The sequence below is a fragment of the Girardinichthys multiradiatus genome, chromosome 4 (assembly GCF_021462225.1).
Source record: "Girardinichthys multiradiatus isolate DD_20200921_A chromosome 4, DD_fGirMul_XY1, whole genome shotgun sequence".
Classification (NCBI taxonomy): domain Eukaryota; kingdom Metazoa; phylum Chordata; class Actinopteri; order Cyprinodontiformes; family Goodeidae; genus Girardinichthys; species Girardinichthys multiradiatus.
The window spans coordinates 10,531,571-10,553,179 of NC_061797.1; the positions used below are offsets into that span (position 1 = coordinate 10,531,571).

A 21,609-nucleotide genomic window follows, 5' to 3' on the forward strand; every position below is an offset into this window, starting at 1 on the left:
TACAGCTGCAAGTCGCTTGAGGTTTGTCTCTATCAGTTTTGCACATCGAGAGACTTAAATTCTTGCCCATTCTTCCTTGCAAAACAGCTCGAGCTCAGTGAGGTTGGATGGAGAGCATTCGTGAACAGCAGTCTTCAGCTCTTTCCACAGATTCTCGATTGGATTCAGGTCTGGACTTTGACTTGGCCATTCCAACACCTGGATACATTTATTTGTGAACCATTCCATTGTAGATTTGGCTTTATGTTTTGGATCATTGTCTTGTTGGAAGATAAATCTCCGTCCCAGTCTCAGGTCTCTTGCAGACTCCAACAGGTTTTGTTCCAGAATGGTCCTGTATTTGACCCCATCCATCTCCCCATCAATTTTGACCATCTTCCCTGTCCCTCCTGACAAAAAGCAGGCCCAAACCATGATGCTGCCACCACCATATTTGATAGTGGGGATGGTGTGTTCAGGGTGATGAGCTGTGTTGCTTTTACACCAAACATATCGTTTTGCATTGTGGCCAAACAGTTCGATTTTGGTTTCATCTGACCAGAGCACCTTCTTCCACATGTTTGCTGTTTCTCCCAGGTGGCTTGTGGCAAACTTTAAACGAGATGTTTTCTGGATATCTCTGAGAAATGGCTTTCTTCTTGCCACTCTTCCATAAAGGCCAGATGTGTGCAGTGTACGACTGATTGTTGTCCTATGGACAGACTCTCCCACCTCAGCTGCAGATCTCTGCAGTTCATCCAGAGTGATCATGGGCCTCTTGGCTGCATCTCTGATCAGTCTTCTCCTTGTTCGAGATGAAAGTTTAGAGGGACGGCCGGGTCTTGGTAGATTTGCAGTGGTCTGATACTCCTTCCATTTCAATATGATTGCTTGTACAGTGCTCCTTGGGATGTTTAAAACTTGGGAAATCTTTTTGTATCCAAATCCAGCTTTAAACTTCTCCACAACAGTATCTCGGACCTGCCTGGTGTGTTCCTTGGTCTTCATGATGCTCTCTGCGCTTTGAACAGAACCCTGAGACTATCACAGAGCAGGTGCATTTATACGGAGACTTGATTACACACAGGTGGATTCTATTTATCATCATCAGTCATTTGGGACAACATTGGATCATTCAGAGATCCTCACTGAACTTCTGGAGTGAGTTTGCTGCACTGAAAGTAAAGGGGCCGAATAATATTGCACGTCCCACTTTTCAGTTCTTTATTTGTTAAAAAGGTTTGACACATCCAATAAATTTCATTCCACTTCACAATTGTGTCCCACTTGTTGTTGATTCTTCACAAAAAATTTGAATTTTATATCTTTATGTTTGAAGCCTGAAATGTGGCAAGAGGTTGAAAAGTTCAAGGGGGCCGAGTACTTTCGCAAGGCACTGTATCTACTAACAGCAATGAGTTGGCTGCAGTTATTTTTTTAAATCATGCCTCAGGATGCATGTGAACTTGTTAATCCACTTGAAAGGGCTTGCTTCTAATCTGAACATAATAGAGACTAGGTAGGGACATTAAAGTTAATAAGCCTCATTCACATCTGCAATTAACAAGCAGCCTTAGTGATCCAATCACATATAAAGGACTCCAAGCATAGAATGATTGGTTCCAGATCACATTCTGTGCTGGTCGGGCAGGTATGCAAATACGCTCTGAGCCACACGGAGAACCGTCTGCTCAACTGACTAGCTTTCAGGTGTTGAAAAACAACAACACATTAGGCAAATCCTCGTGTGAGGAATGGTGTCAGGTACCAATGCTTATAATAAATTTTTTGCATCATTCTATTGTTAAAGTGGGATAATACTTTAATTTAGGGCTGCTGCTAATGATTGATCAGCTAATTTTATGATACATTGATTATTCTAAATCATGAATTTAATAATTTAGCATTTTTTAGTTTATTTTTTTACAATATACCGACATATTTCGAACAATACCAAATAACATGTAAACAAAGAATGTATAAAGGGCCTTCTCAGGCATGACAAAAATTAACTAATAAAGCCCTTATCATTTATTTATTTACAAATAAAAAGTCTTTAGAATGTCAAATATAAATAGTAGTAAACAATAAAATAATATGACTTGATATTAAAATGTAATAATGTAGGCTGTTACATTTTCATACAATTTCTCAACAACCCCAAAGTCACCTGTGCTTTAACACATGAGGGCACAGCGTTAATCGGTCAAACGTAGATCCAAACATTTTCATAAACAGACATCATGTCTATATGTATAGAGTTCATTCAGAAGCCTTACAAAACATTTGGCAACTTTGTCTTTACTCTTGGGTCATCAGTAGCCCCTGGGTGTCATCTCCTCAGATGGTCATCATGCATGACAATTGTGTTGCGGTGGTAACCAAAATAACATTAGAGACAGTCCGAAGCCGCTTCACTTGTCATCTAACTTGAGGTACTTCCATTCTTTAGACAACTGTGTACTAAAATGTTTATATTCCAGCTAATTTCACAGGAAGGCAGACACTTTTTCTGCTGTGCTTTTATTGAAACCATTGCTTAGATGATCCCAGCCAATGAATGGGGCTGAACGCAGACCCCTGTAGACATCTCCATACAAAAAAATGTGTAGGCTTTCTAGAAACTGTAGTGTGTTTTCAGGCAAGTGTGGGTCTGCTAAATCAGACCTGTACTAAGTTCTGTATTTAGCTTACTTACATTATTGTGCATGGTTCGGTTGCGAGGAAGGAGCAGGGATGATTGAATACATAAAATCAGGTGTGAGCTGGAAATTCTGACTGGGACTGAATGTTTCTTGATGCACATTTATGGACATTTTTAAAAGACAATTAGTTGTGTCAAAGTCATGTATGATTACAGCATTTCAGTTTAGAGAAAATGGTTGAAATGTTAAGGGGAAAATGCCCCTGTATGGCTAAATGGGCCTGAAATGCAATGCAATGTTGTAGTCTACTTGATTTACCTTTTAGCTTAAAGGACATACACTTCTTTACTTTACTTTCTGCTCTACAAAAAGGAAAAGCAGCAGTGTTTTCATTTGTGATCACACTCTTCCAACATCTAAAAGCACTATCTTTCACTTTCACAAAGTGATTAGCAGGTACTAATTCCCCAGCCATTCAGACCTCAGTTATCTATGTCCATGTGTCTTTGAAAGTCAGCTCAGAGTGTCATAAAAAACAGCCTTTTTCATCATCAGCGTGCCACTCATATTTCTGTAACAACTCATTTACCCTACAGGATATATATATATATATATCTATATCAACTTTCAGGATATATATGCTTTAAGGAGCAGTGCTTGTCATTTAGAATATGTTCTGTGCAGGAAGTTTACATAACACTCACCATAAGGATGAATATATTGTTAGTTTACAGCTTTTAATTATGGATTTATTTTTCCAGGATGGAATGATTATATAACATAAAACTTTAATGGTTTTAAATGTATAACTGGGTACACAAGATTAAATTTATTGAATATTTACTTTTATCCACACAGGGTTGTAATTCTACACACATAGGGAACTCATTTTTTTTTTGTTCTGATCAAAGTTATACATTGAAACGTATTTAGGTTGGGTGGTGCCCTGGCATGGACCTAGCTTTTAAGCGTAGTTTGCTTTAATAGGGTTGAGATGGGGGCCATACTAAAAGCTTAATGTTAGCCTGCTTTATCCATTCTAAAACCAGTTATGTTGAAACACACAGATATGAAACATTTGATCCAAATTGCCACTCTCATAGAAGAGATAATTGGCTAGGACAGGGATCTGCAACATTTACAATACAGAGAGACGTATTTGCCTTGAGTGCAGCTAAATAAAAGCCATTCAATGCCACAAATGTTACATTACCTTTTACATTACCTTTTACACATAGCACAACCTTATGACAAGAAAAATAGATCTGAAAAAATATTACTGGTCTTTTCAGTGTCATGTTCTGTTGTGGAAATTAAGTATAGTTATTCCATAAAAAACAGAAAAACTGCTAAAACCTGGATTTGTTATTATATCTATTTAAAAAAAATACATTTTTTTTGTTGGTTCTTTTTAATTATTAAGAGACATTGTGGGAGAGCCAAAGCACCACTTGCGGACCCCTTGGCTAATATAATCAGAAGCAACTGTCCATGGTGAAGTGAGCTCAAAAACAACATGGTCTGAGAGGACCATGTCTAATGGTCAGGAAGCACAAACTGACCTATTTGGTCACAGAGACAAGAAGTATGTTTGGAGGAGTCAAGCTGAGGCTTTCAAACCTTAAAATAGTGTACCAACTGTCAAGCATGGTGATGGTAGCATCATGCTCTGGGACTTGTTTTTCTGCCAGTGGTACTGGTGCATTGCACATAGTGGGTGGAAGTATGGAGAGAGAAAACTACCTCCTAAGTCTTTAACCTGTCCCTTAAACTAACAAATACATTGATTGAAACACAGCTGGGTGCTCCAACAGGTCAGTGACCCAAAACACAAATCAAAACTGGTTTTAGAATGGATAAAACTGGAAAGCCCCCAACCTCAATCCAGTTTAAGATTTATGGACTGTATATGAAGCAAAGTGCCTTTTAGAAAACCAACTGATTTAAAGGAACTTTACCAATTCTGATAAGAACAGTGGTTAAATATCCAGGCAGAATTATTCCAGAACCTTGCTCATGGGTACAAAAAGGCTGTGTTTTCCTTACAACGTCCAGTATAGAACTATGAACAACTGCACAGCTGCCAACATTAAATGAGAGAGCAAATTTTGAAAGGACTGCATGAGATACAACTGATGTGGGAAAAAAGCTACAAAAGTCTAAGAAATTGTCTAAATTTGCTATATGACTGTACATTTTGTGTCAGGGTCCTGAATGATATGATCACAGATATGATTCACTACAGGGAGTGAGCTGCTCACTGTAACAGGAATAAGAGTATGGTCATGGTGTTACCTGTTGCTTACACGTGGGTTGTGTGTGAGCTGTAAAACAGCCACTCCAAATAATATATGGAGGTGTTGAGAATATGAGTAATCTTTTCATATTCTGCTGTACGATATTTGAGTTAAAGAAGTGGGGTTTTTGCAGTAAAGTTGGGAATAACATCAAATTTGCTTTGTTAGTTCACATCAATAAATGTATCAGAGGTCTACCTGTCCTGTGTTCATCACATGGACAAGTTGTATTCAGTCATTGATTAGGCCATGAATGGGTGTATTCAGCTGTCGACATGAATACATTTGGTTAGTTTATGTTTGCTTTGTTTCTACAGGTGACCTTCATGAAGAGAAAGTTTGGTCTGATGAAGAAAGCCTATGAGCTGAGTGTCCTCTGTGACTGCGAAATTGCCCTCATCATCTTCAACAGCTCCAACAAGCTATTTCAGTACGCCAGCACTGACATGGACAAAGTCCTGCTGAAATACACAGAGTACAACGAACCCCATGAGAGCAGAACCAACTCTGACATTGTAGAGGTAAGTGCACAATGTATGTGGGTGACTAATGGGAGGGATGTCTTCTTCAGAGAATTTGATTTGTCTTATTCATGTGCACCCTGTTTATGGAGACATTAGTTTAATTAAGAGCCTGCAGCGAGTGCAGTACGCAAAGATGCATCACATACAACACAGCTTGTTTGCATCAGCACCAATCAAATATTGGCACAGTTATGGAGTAATCCTTGGTTCTTGCTGTTGTCTACTTCCACAGAAAAGTGTACGGCGAATTATGTCCTCTGTTGTATAGACGTTTTCTACATTCATTGTCAAGAATAGGGAAGGAAGTGACAAAAAGATGCATTTTAGAAAGGGGAATTTCTAGATCATCTTAACAGAGTAGAGTCCTTTTTTAGGTCCCCTTGGTTCAGTCTCTTTCTTTGAAAATATAAGGAAGTCAAATGTATATAATTAAAAAAAGGCTAAATACTTTTCTACAATGCAAAGATGGAAAATATGAATAACCATTAGGCAGACCAGTTTCATTTCTCAAATTCTTACTATTTAATCAAATATTGTAATGTAACATTTTGGAGTGGCCCAGCCAGAGTCCCGATTTGAATCTGATAGAGAATCTGGGGTGGAACTAAAGATTAAGGTGATGGTATGGAGACCTTCCAACCTCACAATTGTGGAGCTCATCACTAAAGATAAATCTTTTAAATACCAATGGAGACATGTAAAAGCTGGTCAGCAATTATAAGAAGGCTTGATAGCTGCAATGCTAATAAAGATTTTCCGACTGATTACTGACAACGGTATAAATTGTGCTTTAAAAATGTTAAACGTAAAAAAAAACAGCTAAAGCTGTTTAACGTTGTTTTATCTTTTGAGAGATACCTGATGCATTTTCTATGAGAAACAAAATGAAAGAAATGTATTTTAAATCTAAATCTGCAATAAGTATGGATAATTTTTGGCTTAACTGTAACTACTCATTGTATGGTAAAGGGTAAATGACCTGCACTTGTATAGCGCTTCATCAAGTCCCCAGAGACCCCAAAGCCCTTCACACTGCAGTCATCCACCCATCCACACAGTGACAGGGGTAGACTACATTGTAGCCACAGCTGCCATACAGTCAACTATGTTGAGCCACCACATTTCTCTCAATGAATAAAGAATTTTACTACAGCCTCATGGGGGTAAAATGCAGTGATATTAGAACAAGAGAAGAAAGCACAAATAATTTGTCACCATGATATCAGTGCCATTTTTTGTGCCCCTGTGATTCCTGATGGATAAACTATCCTTATGGGGACAAATGCTGGTATCTCTCTGCATTGTATATTTTTATACATCAAGCGTTTTTTTTGTTTTTTTTTCTACTTGTGTTCTGATTTTCTGTTTTATTTGTCTGCTGTGTGTTTGGCACCATCTTTTGATTTGGAGTAGTATTGTAGCTGCCGACACATGCAGATCCTACCAGGTATGTACGGATAACATACCTGCCAGGGCCATAATGACACCACATTTCAATATAAAAAAGAAAAAAAGTATTACATTTTGCAAACAATAGCAAACATCCTCCTTCTTGAAACACAGGTGCTTTAGTGGGATGGTTGTCCTGTTTTACAGTCTGTACTCATCGGCGTTAAAAATGAATGGTCAACATGAGTCACGTTCTGGCAGTTTATATAAACTTCCACTGTGTTGGAGTCCGAAGTTCACACTTACAAAAAGTTGAGAATTCAATCCTTCAGAGGAAACTAAATACAATAACAAGTAGTTCCTCAAAATTTAACCAAACTCAAACCTTACATCTAAAGACACACTTTGTGGCATTTGATTTCAAAAAGTTTGCAATACCCTCTAATCTTATCCTACTTGCCAAGCCTCACATTGTTTCTATGCTAATGGGACTCAATAACGTATGCATGCCCAGAGCCAGTAATATAAGTGTTAATCTGTGACGCCTCTTAATTAGTACAACAACTTCCAAATGTAAGCATGTTATTCAATAAAGATGATTAATATACAGATTCAAACAATGATACTAAAGAGTGTGTGTTTAAATTCTCCCTCTGTAAAACCACAAGTGGGCACCTGGGAAATCTCCGCCATGCAGAATTTGCCTTCTCACAACATCATTTTGTTTATTCCCACAAATGACAAGCAGACAGACAAGCTGGCTAAGGCAATGTCTGAAATATAAGAGTTTGCTCCTTTACATATTGGTCTGTTTATTTGCAACATTTAAGTATTAATTTGACTATATTTAAAGGACCAGCCCCTCTCACTACAACAGGCGTCCCTTGTCAAATAGGTCCCACAGAAAGTTCATTTAGGTTAATTGATGATGGTCAAGAAGGAAAAGTAAACACTTAAGCTTCTTTATCACACTTAAAACACTTAGGGTATATATGTAGTGTTAAATACATGTTAATACAACTTGCAATAGTCATTTCAATTAAATTAAAAAGACAATAGAACATGACTCGAAAAAATGTGGGTTCATTTTGAATCTGGTGTCAGTAGCATGGTTTAAAACATCTGGTGGAGGGTAATGTTTACCGTTGGTGTTGCATCACCTCCTCTTCAAATGTGGGAGCGAAGGTGACCAATATATGTTTAACACATAAACAAATGACACTTTTTTTCTTGGTTTATGATCTCATCTGCTTAACAGTTCACAAATAAGTCACAAAGAATGTAATCCAGATGGGATTTCTACTCTTCTAAAACCTCAGTATTTCATTTGTCTGGCACTTTTTCTGGTAATCAATGGAAAAACAAGCTTACAGAGTGACAAACAAAACACAAATAATTACTAGGTACTGTTCAAAATACATTGTTGACCTCAAGTTGGCAAACAATGCTAATGTTTTGCAATTAGAACTACCAGATATTGGGAATCAAAAAACAATGCTTTAGAAAGTAAACCTTGCCAGTTCTGTTTTCAGGCCACTTTTGCCATCAGACCTGCCTTAATTCGTCATGACATAAAATCAGAAGGGTGTCTGAAACATTCCTCACAGATTTCGCTTTTCGCAATTGTCACGACCATGAAACCAATTTTAGAGGGTTTGATCTTGTGGCATGATGCAATATACTGATGGAAGTACCAATCCAAAGATTGGTACACCTGGGCCATAAAGAAATGAACATGGTCAGAAACACTACGTATGCCGGCAGTGGCACTTAAGTTGGTACTAATGGGCCCACATAGTGCCAAGAACATATCCCCCACACAATTACAGGACCACCACCAGCCTGTACCACTGATACAAAGCAGGATGGACCCAAGGTTTCATGCTTACAGTAAATCCTGACCCTATCTGAACTCTGTTTTTTAGACCTACTGTTGCCATTCTGCTGTCTCAAATCACTGTGGCCATTCTCATCTGACCTTTGACATCAACAAAGTATTTTCATCCATACAACTGCAGCTCAACCATAAACAGTTTTTCTCTTTTTCTGACTATCCTGTTTAAACGTGAGCGATGGCTGTGCATGAAAATCTCAGTAGATCATCAGTTTCAGAAATACTGACCAGCCTATCTGGCACCAACAACCATCCCATGTTTTAAGTCAATTTCTTCCCTGTTCTGATAATAAGCGTGTTCTTCCTCTTTTAAAAAGTTTTTAAAATTACTTGTTATCATCTTATTAAAAGATAGCATATGGAAGAAGTTAAAATTTGTTTGTTTGAGCAAATTTAAAATTTTCTTAAAGCACTTTAAAGAAAAGACAGGAATGATTTAAAAGTTATAAAAACAGTAAAAAAACAAAACACATATTTGGTCTTGAATGTCATTGTTTGTGGGTTTCTATCTCACCTCATCTCTTTGTTTTTGAAATAGTTTTTTTAAATACCTGATCAGAATTTAGTTACTGTAACTGAAGTGACAAGGCAGTTTTTAATCTTTAGTCATTTTCTGAGAACAGCCATTCAGTTTAGGATCATATTTTTTGGAAACAGCAACCTAACTGTGACAATGGCTGAAATGACAACTTGGAGCTCATTTGTACAATTAGCTGCTTACAGTGCTGTATTGTTGTGAGATAAATGAACATAACTGATGGTATTCAGTTGGGTTTGAACAGAATTTTTTCAGTGCTGCACTGAGGGATAAACATAATGGGAAAAATGCATAAATACAACCTCTAAAGGGAACTTTTTGAAGAAGAAAGAGAAGGAAGGAGGGGTCTATGCTAAAGCCCCATGATACTTTAAGACCCTAAAAACTCCCCTTAATCAAACCAAACCTTTTCCTGTTTCAGGCCATTTAGGATTTCCAAAATATTTCTAGATGTTTCTAAATATTGTAGGTGCCAGAATAAAGCTGAGTGATATTGTTTTTTTATTACGAAGTTTACATCTACTGACATTACTATGACTTTTAACGTTTTGGGAACGTTCAGATGAAGATGTCATGGCTTATCAGCTTCTGAGAGCTTAATTCACAACATTTGAGTTAATTGGATGTCTTCTCTGGATGTAAAGAACTCATCTAAAATAGTTCAAAATAGGGGGTTTAGTTGCAGTTTACCAGAAGCTCCGGGATCCTCTTCACCCTTGTGTCCTGCCATCCTCTACTCCATTGTCTACACATTTTCTACCTTATATAAATATTTGCTTATGATTAGATAGTCAATGTATCAATTCCCTGTACTGATTGTTTATGTATATTAATACATTTTTAACTAAAGACATTTTTCTGTTTGTGCTGTAGACAATGATCTGAGTTTGCCTGATGAGAATTAAAAAAAAATAAGTGTGTTAATCAATGTTTAGCCATTATTTCAGTTGTAAAGAAACATCTCTGAAAAATTAAATATAACATGATGATAAAAACTTTTCCTCCTTATGGATCCAGTGCAACTTAAAGAATAATGGAAGGAATTAATCAACTGTATAACTCTAAAGCTGCTCATCATCTACTATCATTTATCAGTTAAAACAAAGATGTATTTATTAGCTAAGAATCTTTTACAATGAGTAAAGGAGTAATGCCATCTGCTGAATTGAAGGTGTAAAAAGCAGTTTTCTTCACAACTTCCCCATACATCATTTGGCTGATTTAAATAAATGGTCTGTGGCCTTTCTGAGCAACGGAAACAGAGTTCCCTGGGATTCCTTTTTGCCTGGGTAAAACAGATCCAGGGTCTTTAAATCCTGGGGTTTGAAGTGGAAAAGGATCTTATTGTTAAACATTTTTGTAAAAAATGTTTGTGTTAATATCACAAGATCATGAAACTGTGGTGCTTTTTACTGAAGGTTGTCATCCTGTGACACTTTCAAATAGGCCAATGCCCAATGCATACTGTATATCTTATACAGCTTTCTTTCTTACTTATTTAGGTAGTAAAACAAAATGAAATACTTTAAAGATCAAGCTCCAAGCAGAAATAGAGGACTTCTTGCCATCTAAAACAGCCCAAAAGACTTCACTGGTTAATTAATCTTACCGAGAGTTTACTTTTGTCACTATAATTGACCCAGGCTTGTATCCAGCAGACTGAAGTTTCAATAACAACAGAGACTCTGTCCAAGGTCTGCATTTCAGTCATGTCAGCCTGTAGAGCGCAGAGATGAATGAGAAGTTTACCGGAAAGAGAAACCTACAACAGAGTGAAACCTGAGTCCTGAGTACACAGCTCAGCTGTTGTTTTAGTTTGATCTTTTGGAACGACTGCATGTTTCATACAGGAGCTATTTGCAGGGAATGTGTGGGTCTGCTCCAGCCTTTAAAAGTGTGTGAGCTGAACATTTTTCTTTTTCTGCCAGTGATGTGTCGGATCACATCTTAAGTATTATGCCCTATTCTTAGCCTGCAAGACAGTCACTCGACTGAAAAAGGCTCAGGGGAGAGGGGGCTTTATCTTTGATGCAACCCCAAGAGCTACAAGACATCACCTTCACATTTTACAATTCTTAACAGTGCAGCTCATGCCTCTTGGTGGCAACAGTCCAGATGCCTTTGGAAGTCCACTAAAGCCAGCTTTGACATTTGAGATGATAAGAAGGCACACAGCCTCAGATCTTGTAACAGACACTTAGAGATTGTCCACTGAGACCAGACATGATGCAGTGCTTTAAACCCCTATCTATGCAGACTTATCTTACCATGTGAGTCTTGGACAAAATCCGACTCGACCCACATGCCCTTGTTCTACTCTGCTCCTCTCTGTCCTCATGTCATCCATTATCAGCTTCTTCATGCATCTTTCAAGAAAGGGTATTTTAGAGATGGATTAAGATGCTATAGAACCATAGCAGCATGACGTAATGAGGGCCAGCTGCACCCCTAGGTCTCCATCAGGTTGCCAGAAGAGCAGCACTGCTTTATGAAAGTGGAAGTCAGAAAATCTGAGAATTTAATGTAAAAAGTCAAAATGCCATGAAGTTGCTGTGCAGATAAATACTTTCTGAGGTTTATTAAGTAATTAAGTGCCCTATTTATTTCTAAAGAAAATAAAAAAGGTTGTTAAATCCAATTCTGTCTGCCCTTAGTATTATTTTGTTCACTTTATTTTGTTCACTTGGTTTAATTATAGTGTTGAGCTTATGAGTAGACCCTACTATGGCATCAGTTCTCATTATGTAACAATAAGTGCCGAGCTGGAGCATGTGGCCGTCTGCTGTCCTCCCAGTGAGCCAGCCCCCCTGATCAGAGCATGTGGAGTCTGTTGGAGACACAACATTTGTGTTGTTAGTTGAAAAATAGGATATAGAATAGCTGCTCAGCTCATCTTTAAATCAACCAGTTTTCTAAATTCAGTAGTTATTAGTTCCAGGTAGCAGTACCTATGAATGGCATATATAACTAGCTTTACCAAGTGATGCTGTAGCTATACCTTCTAAAGCTATTAATATAAAATAGTTTATATTAATATTTTTCAATACAGTGCTTTCTACATGCAATATTGCCTTTTGCTTAGATTATTACAGTCCTCTATCCCGGTTTCTGCCAACCCATGCTGCAGGAGGTGTGGAAATTCAGAAAGTAAACATAAACATGCAACAGCGCAATATATTATTTAAAGACACTGGAGCAAATAAATGATTAATAACGATGGTCTTACTAAACAGTATCCCCTCCTTAAGTGTTGGAGAAAAGTCCACACCTGAGGCAGAGAAGGTTAGGGTGTATATAAGCTGTCAGTGATATAAGTACTAATGTAGCCATTTGATCCAGATGAGCTGCTAAATTGAGTCATTTTATTTTTAGATGACAGAAACAAAATTTTTGTCACTGAAAGCAGCTAATTAATCAATCATTACTGAATTTGTTGTATTCACTTTTCAGCATAGTTTTGATATAGACTGTTTAACCAGAGTTTTGCTTAAGCATGCTCAGCTTTAATGTAGCAATAACCGGCTTTTAAAGCAGTTTTTGGTATTGCTGTTTGTATGTTGGAACACCAAACATCCATGATGAATTTTTGCATGTTCCTTTAAATTACAATCACAAAGTTCAGTGTTTTTTGTGGAGATTTTATGGGATATAACAACACAGTCCACAATTGTGAGGTGGAAGGAACGTGAGGTATCGTGTTATGTTTTTTACAAATAGGAATCAATCATGTAGAAGAAGGTGCTCTGATCAGATGAGACCAAGTTTCAGCTTTTTGGCCTATATGCAAAAGGCTACTTGTGGTAGAAAACACTTCACATCACCTTCAACACACTATCCCAGCAGTGAAACATGGTGGTGGCAGCATCCTGCTGTGGAGATGCTGTTCTCCAGCAGGGGCATAGAATCAGGTTAGAGTTGATAGGAATATTAATGAAGCTAAATACAGAGTAAAGCTGAAAAAAAAAACTGCTAGAGGCTACAAAAATACTTGAGACTGGAGGGAAGGTTCACCTTATAAAGGAACGACTGTCGGGGTTTTGGTGTGTGTGTGTGTGTTTCCCTGAAGTCCATGTCCCGAAAGCTGTCGCCTCATTTCATTGGACCCTAAGAAATAGAGACTGTGGTCAGTCCCACTGCAGTTCGCCTTCGTCTACCCGCTAGTCTTCGCATACACCCTATGTTTCATGTGTCCCAAATAAAGCCTGTGATCACTACTGCTTCAAAATGACAACGACGACCCTGAACACACATCTAAAGCTACTAAAGAGGGTTTAGATGAGGGAATATTTATATGCTGGAATGGTCCACTCAAAGTCCAGATTTTAAGGTTATTGTTTGAAATTCATATATAGGATTTTAATTTTTTGTTTTCAGTCCACTCTGACTGTCACCCTAAATCTTTGCAAAATAGCTCAAGCTCAAAGTTTTTGAAGTGCAAGGCTAGTAAAAACGCTGTAATGTTTTTTTTTTTTTTTTACTTGCATAATTATAAAAAAAAATAAGGCAAATAATTTCCCTGACTAGGTTAGAAAAAAAATATACATCTGCATTTATTTTAGGAGTTTACGAGAGCATTGAAATGATTGACTGCTTTGCAAGAGCTGAGCGTGTGACTGCTTGAGAGGACACCGGCTGTGAAAGTGGCATTCTAGGCCTGTGGTGAAAATAGACTTGTAAGTGTGTTTTTAAAGCTTTGGGGTAACTACCAGTGTCTGGGAATGTAGAGGCCATGAGCTGGACAGACACCCATTTGGGCTCAATGTTGGTCGGGCAATGCATCCTTTTCATCCTTTGGCCTATAATGAGAGAAGCAGACGGATGAGACGATGTAAGGCTTTTTTAGTGTGACTCATCTACTAGAGGAGATGCCATTAAATCCCATCTACTCATCTATCTCTGTACTATTTTTCTAAACTTCATCAGCTCAAAGAACCTGACTGTACCAAGTCCATGTCTGATTAGATTTTATTTAAACTGGAAAAATACATATTACAACAAAAAATGACAAACTGAATTTGAATGGGAATGAAATGTGCTTTTCATTAGGAAAATCCTACAAAAATAAATTTAAGGATCACACTGCAAGCCAGGGCTGGTAGCACTGTTGCCTTGCAGCAAGAAGGTCCTGGGTTCGATTCCCGACCAGGGATCTTTCTGCATGGAGTTTGCATGTTCTCCCCGTGCATGCGTGGGTTCTCACCGGGTACTCCGGCTTCCTCCCACAGTCCAAAGACATGCCTGTTAGGTTAATTGGTCTCTCTAAATTGCCCTCAGGTGTATGAATGAGTGTGTGCATGATTGTTTGTGTGTTGCCCTGCGATGGACTGGCGACTTGTCCAGGGTGTACCCTGCCTCTCGCCCATAGACTGCTGGAGTTAGGCACCAGCTCCCCCGCAACCCACTATAGAATAAGCGGTAGAAACTGACTGACTGCAAGCCAGCTAATCCAGCCCTGTCTTCCTTTCCTACCTACCTTCAAGCTGTTCTTTATATGCCTTAGTTGTGCACCAGTGTCATGTTAGAAAATGCAGTGTTAGAATAGTTGCTCAAAGTTTTTCTATTGCTCTCTGAGGCAGCAGCGTGTGTGTGTGTGTGTGTGTGTGTGTGTGTGAAGACACTTTGCTTTGTTAACAATACTGCTGTCCCTCAGCTAATTTCAAGCTGTGAAAACATGCTGTTGAAGCACTGAGCCACCTCTGTTTGATCTCAGGGAGTTACCAAAAGGAGGTATGAAACTTTCAAGATAAATATCTCGGACCAATGAGGTGAAGCCAACATGTGAAAAATAATATTATCTGGGCGTGGCGCTGGTGTTGTAGGGGTAGGGGTTAATTGGCGACCATGTGCAGAGGCTACAGTCTTCGATGTGGCTGTCCCAGGTTCGATTCCTGGGCCTGGCAACCTTTGCCGAATGTCTCCCCCTCTCTTTGCCCTCTTTCCTGTCTACCTACTGTCAGAAAAATGAAAAAAGAAAGGCCTCTAGTGCCGCAAAAAAAATGTTAAAAAACTATATTTCCTGTGTGAAATCATCCAGAGCTGATGAAGTCAAACTGAGTATGCAAACGTTTCACTAAAACACAAACTCAGGTATCCTCAAGTATCTTAGCTTTTATCCAAAGGCATTTTATTAAACGATAGTGCTTTTTACTCTGAACACTTTAATCATTGGTAGGCACTGGCTTTGATAGGAAATTCATAATAATGTCAATGCATCCTGCTTCTAAAGGTATTCATACCCCTTTTCACGTTTAAATCATGAAATGGGAGGAAATTGATGGTTCTTAGTTTATTGAACCACTTTTTGCTGCAAATCTACCCATCTTTGCACATCTTTGCACATCTAATTATCTAGAGAGATAATTATCCTTCAATAATTTTGCAAGGCAAAATTTTATCTTTGTAAAACAAACCAAAAATAAATTAGATGAGGACTAAATAAAATAAAGAAGACTTAAACGTACATTAATAAAGAATGTTGCTAATTGGAGTCTCACTCTCCCCTGAAACAGCTTGTTGATTGAGTCTGAATGCTAAAACAAACTTCAAGGATTTGATGCAATAGACAAACAAAGAAAGCATACTTTAAATGGCTTTAAAATTTCTTCACAAATAAAAATCTAAAAATGTGACATGCATTTGTATTCAACACTCCTAATTACACTATGATACATTGCAGAAACGCCTTTTTGCTGCAGTGACATGTCTCTACCGGCTCAAGAGAAATATTTATACCCAGTCCTCTTTGCAAAAACAGTTCAAGCTCAGTCCAACATAATGGAAAGTACTGTGAACTTCTATATTTTTGTCTCTTGCCTCAGATTCCCAAATGGATGTAGGTCTAGACTTTGACTGGGCCATTCTAGCAGATTAATATACTTTAATCTATATGTTATTGTAGCTCTGGCTGTATACGTAGGGCTGGTGGTGTTCTTGAAGGTGACTGTTTATCCTTGGCTCAAGAGTTGTCCAGCTTCTAAGTTTAAGTTTTCTTAAGAGATTTTTCAGATGTGTCAAAGTAAAGGGGCTAAATACAAATGCATCTACAATTTATAAAATATGTTTAAAATGTATCATTTTCAATAACCAAGCCAATGACTTTATGTCTCACTGTTATCTCCGTATATTAGTTTAAACAGGTTTGTTTGTCATGTAACAACAGAATGAATAAGGATGAATAATCCTTAATCGTACTCGTACTCGTCGTCTTCCACTTTATCCGGGACCGGGTCGCGGGGGCAGCAGACTCAGCAGAGACGCCCAGACGTCCCTCTCCCCAGACACCTCCTCCAGCTCCTCCATGGGAAGCCCAAGGCATTCCTAGGCAAGCCGAGAGACATAGTCCCTCCAGCGTTTCCTGGGCCGTCCCCTGGGCCTCCTCCCGATGGAACGTGCCTGGAACCCCTCCCGAGGAAGGCGTCCAGGAGGCATCCGGTATAGGGGCTCTACTCCGAGCCCCTCCCGGATGGCCGAGCTCCTCACCCTATCTCTAAGGGAGTGCCCGGCCACCCTACGGAGGAAGCTCATTTCAGCCGCTTGTATCCGGGATCTCGTTCTTTCGGTCATGACCCAAAGTTCATGGCCATAGGTGAGGGTAGGAACGTAGACCGACCGGTAAATCGAGAGCTTCGCTTTTCGGCTCAGCTCTCTCTTCACCACAACGGACCGGAACAGCGCCCCCATTACTGTGGTAGCCGCACTGATCCGTCTGTCGATCTCCCGCTCCATTCTTCCCTCACTCGTGAACAAGACCCCGAGATACTTAAACTCCTCCACTTGAGGCAGGAACTCCCCTCCAACCTGAAGAGGACAAGCCACCCTTTTCCGGTCGAGAACCATGGCCTCAGACTTGGAGGAGCTGATCTTAATCCCAGCCACTTCAAACTCGGCTGCGAACCGCCCCAGTGCGGGCTGTAGGTCTTGGCTAGAGGGGGCCAGCAGGACCACGTCATCTGCAAAAAGAAGAGACGAAATCCTCTGGTCCCCAAACCAGACCCCCTCCGGCCCTTGGCTGCGCCTAGAAATCCTGTCCATAAAAGTTATGAACAGGACCGGTGACAAAGGGAAGCCCTGCCGGAATCCAACATGCACCGGGAACAGGTCCGACTTAGTGCCGGCAATTCGAACCAAACTCCTGCTCCGCTTGTACAGAGACCAGATGGTCCCTAGTAAAGGGCCCCCGATTACATACTCCTGGAGCACCCACCACAGGGCATCACGAGGGACACAGTCGAATGCTTTCTCCAGGTCCACAAATCACATGTGAACCGGTTGGGCAAACTCCCTTGAACCCTCAAGTACCCTGTAGAGGGTATAGAGCTGGTCCAGTGTTCCACGACCGGGACGAAAGCCACACTGCTTCTCCTGAAGCCGGGGTTCGACTATCGGCCGGACTCTCCTCTCCAATACCCTGGCGTAGGCCTTACCAGAGAGGCTGAGGATTGTGATCCCCCTGTAGTTGGAACACACCCTCTGGTCACCCTTCTTATGTAGGGGGACCACCACCCCAGTCTACCAATCCAGAGGCACTGTCCCCGTCCGCCACGCAATGTTGAAGAGGCGTGTTAAACATGACAGCCCCACAACATCCAAAGGCTTGAGGTACTCAGGGCGGATCTCATCCAACCCCAAAGCCCTGCCACCACGGTGGTTAAAAAGCGCCGCGGTGTATGTTCCATTTTTCAGAACGTGTTACACACAGGAAGATTATTAGTGGATCTGTGCCTCGTACCACCATTTCCTGAGTGAACACTTGTTGGCTAAGTACAAATAACCACCTAATGCAAGCGTGACAGTGGTTTGACTTAGAGGTGCACAATACGTCAAATTGCAATTGTCACTGTAACATCGAAAGAATTATTTATTTTAGACATTCCACCGAAAATGACCAAAATATGAAAAATTGTCCATACAGACATATTCACCATCATTTGCATTTTAGCTGGTCCAGTGTTCCATGGCCGGGACGAAAACCATACTGCTCCTCCTGAAGCCGAGGTTCGAATATCGGCCGGACTCTTCTCTCCAATACCCTGGCATAGGCCTTACCAGGGAGGCTGAGGAGTGTGATCCCCCTTTAGTTGGAACACACCCTCCGGTCACCCTTCTTATGAAGGCGGACCACCACCCTGGTCTGCCAGTCCAGAGGCACTGTCCCCGACCGCCACACAATGTTGAAGAGGCGCGTCAACCATGACAGCCCCACAACATCCAGAGACTCGAGGTACTCAGGGCGGATCTCATCCACCCTGAAGCCCTGCCACCATAAGGCTTTTTAACCACCTCGGTGACTTCAGCCTGGGTGATGAAAGAGTCCAACCCCGAGTCCCCAGCCTCTGCTTCCACCAGGGAATGTGTGATGGCATGATTGTGGAGATCCTCGAAGTACTCCTTCCACCGCCCAATAATGTCCCCAGTCGAGGTCAGCACCTCCCCACCACCACTGTAAACAGGCGAAGCACTGCTTCCCCCTCCTGAGGCGCCGGACGGTTTGCCAGAATCGCTTCGGGGCCAACCGGTAGTCCTTCTTCTTGGCCTCACCAAATTCCTCCCATGTCCGAGTTTTTGCCTCTGCCACCGCACGGGCCGCGGCACGCTTGGCCCCACGGTACCCGTCAGCCGCCTCCTTAATAATAATGAATAATCAGCTATTTTAATCCACCATGCATTGATGCATAGCATTAAACACTTCTGTTTAATCTCCATCAACCACCAGCTTGCATGGGAAAATAAGGTTTTTATTACCAATACAAATAACTGTTTTGTACTAATCTTTTTTTTTTTTTGCTTTATGCTTCTGCATGCTGCATTTTACCCACAGGCCCTGAATAAGAAGGAGCACAGAGGTTGCGACAGCCCAGACAATGACCCCTCCTATGTCCTCACCCCCAGTACAGAGGAGAAATACAAAAAGATTAATGAAGATTTCGACAACATGATGAAAAGTCATAAAATAGTAAGCAACTCTGTAGTGATTTTTAATTTCACCTATTATTTTCAGGGACAAAAGAATACATGATCAGATGTTTCTTTCTTCTTTGAGAAACTACATTTTTCAGAGCTAAAGACTGTTTTGAGGAAATGTCCTCAAAGATGCTGGCAAAACAACAACCTATTTCACATATTCTTTTTAATTATCGCCAAGCCTGAGCAGATGTTGACACCTCTTTTTTTTCCCACTAGTCCACAGGTCAGCCACAGCAGCATTTCATGCATGCAGCATCAGGCAGCACAATGTATTGTCATGGCGCTGGAGCAGGTGGTGGAGGAGGAGGAGGAGGAGGAGGAGGAGGAGGAGGAGGAGGAGGAGGAGGGGGGACCTCCCAGGCTTTAGCTGTAGCCACGGCAGTTCTGTCTGACAGTGGGATTCTCTGCTCGCCTCACACACATCCTCACAGAAACACAAACTCCTCACAAAGACCTCACAGTGCTGGAAACACAGGTTTGTGTCACTGCATCTTTATTTTAAAAGTATGAACTACAGAGTGACACTAAAGCAACGGGTGGTCCAAATGGGATTTAAAATCCAGGCTGCATTAAAACCGATGAACAAAACAAATCAACAAAATGTGATCTGTTGCGATTTAACGTGCCTTGAGATGACATATACTGTAAATGAGTTTTACTGGAGTAACTTGCTTCTACGTTGTGCAACTCAGAAGTGAAACATATGACTGAACTTGAAATTTCTCTAAAGAATTGAAAAGTTTTAAGGACACGAAAAGGTTTGTGAAAACAATTATAAGCATTGGTCTCTAAAGACCCATTGTGTGTGTGTGTGTGTGTGTGCGTGTGTGTGCGTGTGTGTGTGTGTTCTTGTTGCTGAGTGAGAACCATTTTTCGTATTTTTATCGCAAAGTGAGGACATTTTCCTGGTCCTCACTTTTTCAAATTCCGTTCTTGGGACAGGGGTTAGGTTTAGGACTAGGGTATGAATTGAGTTATTGTTAGGGTTAGGGTTAGGTATTAACTGGTTAGGGTTAGGGTTAGTGTGAGGGTCACTAAAAATCAAGGACTAAAAAATCAAGGAAAATGAATGGAAGTCAATTGAAGTAACCGAAAAGTCCTCATAAAGATAGTAAAACACGGGTGTGTGTGTGTGTGTGTGTGTTCTCACCATTAGGTGGCCTACAGGGCAGTTCAGATTTGGCTTTGCACAATGGATCTGGAGCAGCTGGTATGTATCTTATAAACATGCTCTGACACATACAGTGCTTTACACACAGACACTGTTTTCTTGTGGTCTGTCAAAGTGTTTAAGATTTAGGTCGGTTGTCTTTGGTTTCTGTCCTGCCGACAACGTCATGAGGCCTCCAGTTTGCAGTATCTCACATCTTAGCTTCAGGGTGGGACCACTGAGTCAGTGTGTTGGCTTCCCTAGCAGTTCTGCTTCAGTCTATCAAGGACCCCTTTAAACAGGATTTAGGCTGCACTGCACTCTCCAGTAGAAGACCTTCAGAATCTGTCTGGATCGAAGCAGAAATGGGAAGTCACCATTTTGTGAAATCAACAAAAGTCATCACTTGGCACAGCTCTCTGTGATCATTTAAGGATGGAGCTATGAGCTACCATGGGCTATCTCCCTAAATCCTTGTCACGATCGGCAGAATTGCCCTGAGTATAGGGCTTACCCCCCCCCCATCATCCGTTTCAGCCTTGTTGTGGAAAGGGAAACACTATCCTTATTTGTATCAGATCATTAGCACCATGAAAGAATGCAGATGAAAGTTTTCAATGCACAGCACTGTGTAGATACTCTGGTAGATCCAGTTACTGTGAGCTGATCACACTGAGCCCCTTAAGCCTGAAGTTTGTTTTCATTTCAGTGTAACAAGGTTCCACATTGCTCTCAAAAGAGCCTACAGTGAACATATAAACGATCGTGGTTCAGCTCTTTCAGCTAAACATGAATTCCAATAATACTTTCTATGAGCCTTCTTGTAAACAAATAATGATGTTCGGCTTTTGTTTGACAGCCGGACAGGTACCTGCTGCGTTCAAACTGCAGTGTGAAAACTCTCATCTTTCTATGGTCTCAGAACAAGGGAAGCAATTTAAGGTGTCTACCCTCCTCTCCAGCTGGGAGCCTCACTCAGATATACTGTAGATTCCTGTGTGCCAGCGGCCTAAGCATGATGCAGGACATTGCGGTGTTGATAGTTATGATAGGTCAGATAGATAGAGTGCTGCACGAGTCTTTTGTTTGAAGTCAACCGTGGGATACCAAAAGCATTGTATTAAGTTACTTGGAGCGCCGCCAGTGTGTGATGAGCTATTAGCCTTGGCGTGAGGCCAGTAAGGTGAGCCTAGCTCAGTTCTGTGCAGGCGCCTTACTTCATGAATATGC

General features: G+C 40.6%; 1 protein-coding gene across 8 annotated transcripts in view; it reads left to right on the plus strand.

The window, feature by feature from the left end:
- LOC124866447 (myocyte-specific enhancer factor 2A-like) overlaps positions 1-21,609 on the plus strand; it is a 64,299-nt gene that overhangs the window by 35,125 nt on the left and 7,565 nt on the right. For 7 of the 8 annotated variants that reach the window (XM_047362232.1, XM_047362233.1, XM_047362237.1 and 4 more), the window contains exons 3-6: positions 5,239-5,442; positions 19,084-19,218; positions 19,446-19,704; positions 20,386-20,439. In XM_047362232.1, the coding sequence (XP_047218188.1) occupies positions 5,239-5,442; positions 19,084-19,218; positions 19,446-19,704; positions 20,386-20,439 (652 nt within the window). The remainder of the gene's footprint in view (positions 1-5,238; positions 5,443-19,083; positions 19,219-19,445; positions 19,705-20,385; positions 20,440-21,609) is intronic. The other variant, XM_047362238.1, reaches the window with a different exon arrangement.